Below are 3,664 nucleotides of genomic sequence, written 5' to 3'. Positions count from 1 at the left end.
CGGTTCAGCCAGTTGCCCACGACACCCAGGCCGTAGTGCCGCTTCTTCCGGTCGAAGGCAAAGTGCCTCACCTTGGATGCGATGCGCTTGCCACGTTTGGCCGCGGGCACCGGGGCTCGGTCAGACTCCTTCCTGGTGAGGACGGTGGTCTCAGCCTGGTGTCCTCCCCTCCCACATCCCATGAGGGGGGTCAGGAGGGACCTGTGGTCTAGGGAAGCCCCCTGGGAGGGTCGTTGGGCTCTTTCTCCACGGTGCCGCCTCCCTCCACCTGGAGGACTGCCCAGAACTCACAGAGGGATCTGCACCTCTTCGGGGGAGACCGGGGAGCCCGAGCGGGGGAGGCCCCGGAAGTAGCTGGCAGAGAGTGGGGGCGACTCAAACACATCATCAGGCACGGAGCTCATTTCTTCCTGGAGTGGGTGTGGAGTCGGGGTCGCAACAAGAGACAGTGTGAGGAGTCACCGTCTCCAGCACTGCCCCCAGTAGCTCAATTAAAGGGCAGGACAAAGCCGGACAGGCTCTTTGGAAGGGAGGTAGAAGGCACGTGTTTGTGGGCCCTGATGGGGACTTTCCCGGCTGGCACCCTTCCTCACCCCAGGTCCTTTGCCCTGCCGACAGAAAGACGCACCCCCATCCCACCAACGGGCCTTTGGACATCTCAGGGACTCCCAGCAGAGCATGACTGAGGCCGGGTGACCTCTCCTGGCTCCCACCCACCCCGGTCCCCCGAACCCGAGGGCCCACACACCCCATGCTTGCCTTACTAAAAAATGAGGAGTAGAACGTCTCTGCTCCATCGACCGCATCCTCCTCCAGGAAGCTGGGGTAGGCAAAGCTGCGCTTGACCACCCGGCACCGCTGTCCTGTGGCATCCATTACCGAGCGCCCCTGTGCCAGACAGAAGAATGGGCATCAAGCCCAGGTCAGGTACGCCTGCCCCTGACACCAAAGGAGTCTGTCAAGCCCATCTGTCCGGGGAGGTGGGTCCCTGCCCAGAACATGTGCATCTGCAAGAGAGGCCAGGACTGGGCTCCGGCTCCTGCGTAGCCTGACTGCAGCAATCTCTACATGGTTGGCTCTTAACTTCTCCATGGTGACTTCCGGCCCTCTGGCTTGGGCACCTGACACCCCACCACTCATCCTGCACCCTTATTCCCACAGGCTTCTTGGCATGGCACACCAGGCCCCTGCTGACTTTTTGATCCCATCTCCTGCCATTCCTCTTGTAACCACCTTCACTAAAACCACCTGCTACTCCCCCCTACCTCCAGGCCTTTGCATAGGCTGTTCCCTCTGCTGGCAATGCTGTTCCCTTCCTGGCAAACCTTTCCTTATATTTCTCAAGTGCCTTCCCTGACACCAGCCCCTCCTCCGGGTGGGCCCCAGCACTTATCACACTGAATGGTGACACCTGCCCTCACCCGAGCTGAGGGCTCCTCTAGGGCAGTGACACTGGCTCAACTCACTCTGTAGCCCCTGTGCCCAGCACATAAGGGGGTTCAGTAAACACGGGTCAGTGAGTGATGCCTGCATGTTTCACTTCCTACTTTCTACCTTATGTGTCAGTGCAGAAACCAGCTGTCCACACTAGGGACAACTAGAAGTGGACCACTTCTAGTGGGACCACTAGAAGGATGTGGGTCTGGCTGCTTGAGCTGCCACCGCCCCACCCCCCACCCCGCCCAGGGATCCCGGAGCAACCACTGCCCTTGGCACAGAGGAAGATGCCTGGGGACACAGGTGCTCTGGAGAGAGAGATGCTCTGGGGAGAGAGATGCTCTGAGGAGAGAGATGCCTGGGGAGAGAAAATCTCTGGGGAGAGAGATTCTCTGGGGAGAGAGATGCCTGGGGAGAGAGATGCTCTGGGGAGAGAGATGCTCTGGGGAGAGAGATGCCTGGGGAGAGAGAAGCTCTGGGGAGAGAGATGCCTGGGGAGAGAGATGCTCTGGAGAGAGAGATGCCTGGGGAGAGAGATGATCTGGGGAGAGAGATGCCTGAGGAATGAGATGCTCTGGGGAGAGAGAGGGAGCAGGCTGGGCAGAGGTGTCTTTACCTTGAGGAAGGCCGTGGCAGCTTGAAAGCTCATGTGGGCCACAGAGATCCTCTTGCGGTGGGGCAGGTGGGAATAGCCGGAGCGGACGCTGGTGAAGGAGGTGAGGGACAGGACCCCAGGGGTCAGGGGTGGGTGCGGGGCGTGGGGCCGGTCCACCTCGTCCGGGTGGCGGAACGCCCGTCCTCGGGCCAGGGGATCCACAATCTGGACAGGAGGGAGGTGGTGAGCAGAGTCAACTGGGCCCTGGGCCAAGTCATCTGCCACCCCGCATCCCCCACTGGAGCCCACCTTGGGCATCTTGCAGGGTCTTGGAGATTCGGTGCCCTGGAAGGAGGGCACCTCTTGGCTGGGGAGCTCCAGGTCCCGCTGGCACGAGGCCTTGAGCCGACCGTAGCGGGCGCTGCAGTGGTGCAGGCTCCTGCGCTGCCAGTGCTGGCGCTTCAGCTCCCAGTCGCCACTGACCCCGAACCACTGGGCCGTGCCCCTGCGGGAGCAGATGGGGTGGGGAACAGGCGGGTGTGTGACACGGGAGCGACCACAATGAGAGAAAGGCCATGTGTGCAGAGAGGTGCCAAGAGAGGTGACAGGGCACGTGTGTGTGCAGGGGAGGTGACGGGGCACGTGTGTGTGTGCAGAGGTGACAGGGCATGAGTGTGTGTACAAGGGAGGCGACAGGGCGCGTGTATGTGTGCAGGGGAGGTGACGGGGCACATGCGTGTGTGTAGGGGAGGTGACGGGGCACGTGTGTGTGTGCAGCGGGAGACGACAGGGCACATGTGTGTGTGTGTGTACGCAGTGGGAGGGGCAGATCAGCTTCCCCTTGATCCCTGGTTCGGTGCCCAGGAACCAGATGGGCAGAGGGGGATTCAAGTCAAGAGCCTGAGGGCTGAGCTGGGAAGGCCCTGGGAGCTGCTCTGAAGGGCAGTGGTCCACCCCCAGCTCCCTGACTCCCCTCAGCCTCCTCACTGTGGCTTCCTACCAGGCACAGAGCAGCCTGGGCCTCAGTTTCCCCTCCTGGACCATGGGCTGCCTGCCCGTGCCTCCCAGGAAGGGCCCAGGTCCCAAGAGTTGACTGGTCCAGGGTGGATGGGGAGGAGGTGGGGATGCGGCAGGTGTGCTCACTTGCGGATGCTCTGGGACAGGGAGGCCTGTCGGCGGAAGCCGGGGCGCTTCTCCGAGCCGCCCTCCTGCCATCGTGCCCTCTGCTCCTGGAGGCTGATGCTCTTCAGTAAGGCTGGGTTCCTGGGCCTCTGTGGACAGCAGGCAGGAGCATGGGCTGTGACTGCCTGCAGCCCAGATCCCAGGCTGGCTCTGCTCTGGCTCCCAATGTGAAGACCCAGAAAGAACAAACCTCGACCCGAGTCTACCCCAAGCTGCTTTCATTCCGAGGGTCAAATCGTCATTTTCTAGTGTCTTCGGCGATCCCAGCACACGCTTCCCTAGCTCCCTATCCAGCGCTCCTGCCTTAGTCCTTAGCCGTGGCTAAGCCTTGGCCTCGCCTGGCTTTATATGTTTGAAAGAGCCCTTGGCATGAGTGGGCGGCATGAGACAGCCTCCCCGGTGCCCCAGGCTGCACGGGGAGCCCACGCTCTTTTTTTTTTTTTTTTGCGG

The 3,664-nt window shown here is 61.7% G+C and overlaps 1 protein-coding gene across 1 annotated transcript in view; it reads right to left on the bottom strand.

Moving 5' to 3' along the window:
- Positions 1–3,664, bottom strand: part of RHBDF2 (rhomboid 5 homolog 2) — a 9,559-nt gene that overhangs the window by 4,969 nt on the left and 926 nt on the right. The window contains exons 2-7 of the mRNA XM_007454310.1: positions 3,176–3,303; positions 2,342–2,537; positions 2,054–2,257; positions 760–888; positions 292–410; positions 7–132 (exon numbers count right to left, since the gene is read on the bottom strand). Of these exons, the coding sequence (XP_007454372.1) occupies positions 7–132; positions 292–410; positions 760–888; positions 2,054–2,257; positions 2,342–2,537; positions 3,176–3,303 (902 nt within the window). The remainder of the gene's footprint in view (positions 1–6; positions 133–291; positions 411–759; positions 889–2,053; positions 2,258–2,341; positions 2,538–3,175; positions 3,304–3,664) is intronic.

The sequence above is a fragment of the Lipotes vexillifer genome, unplaced genomic scaffold (genome assembly GCF_000442215.2).
Source record: "Lipotes vexillifer unplaced genomic scaffold, Lipotes_vexillifer_v1.1 scaffold518, whole genome shotgun sequence".
In the NCBI taxonomy this organism is placed as follows: domain Eukaryota; kingdom Metazoa; phylum Chordata; class Mammalia; order Artiodactyla; family Lipotidae; genus Lipotes; species Lipotes vexillifer.
Note: the sequence above shows the minus strand (reverse complement) of the source record. Positions and strands in the feature narration are given on the sequence as shown.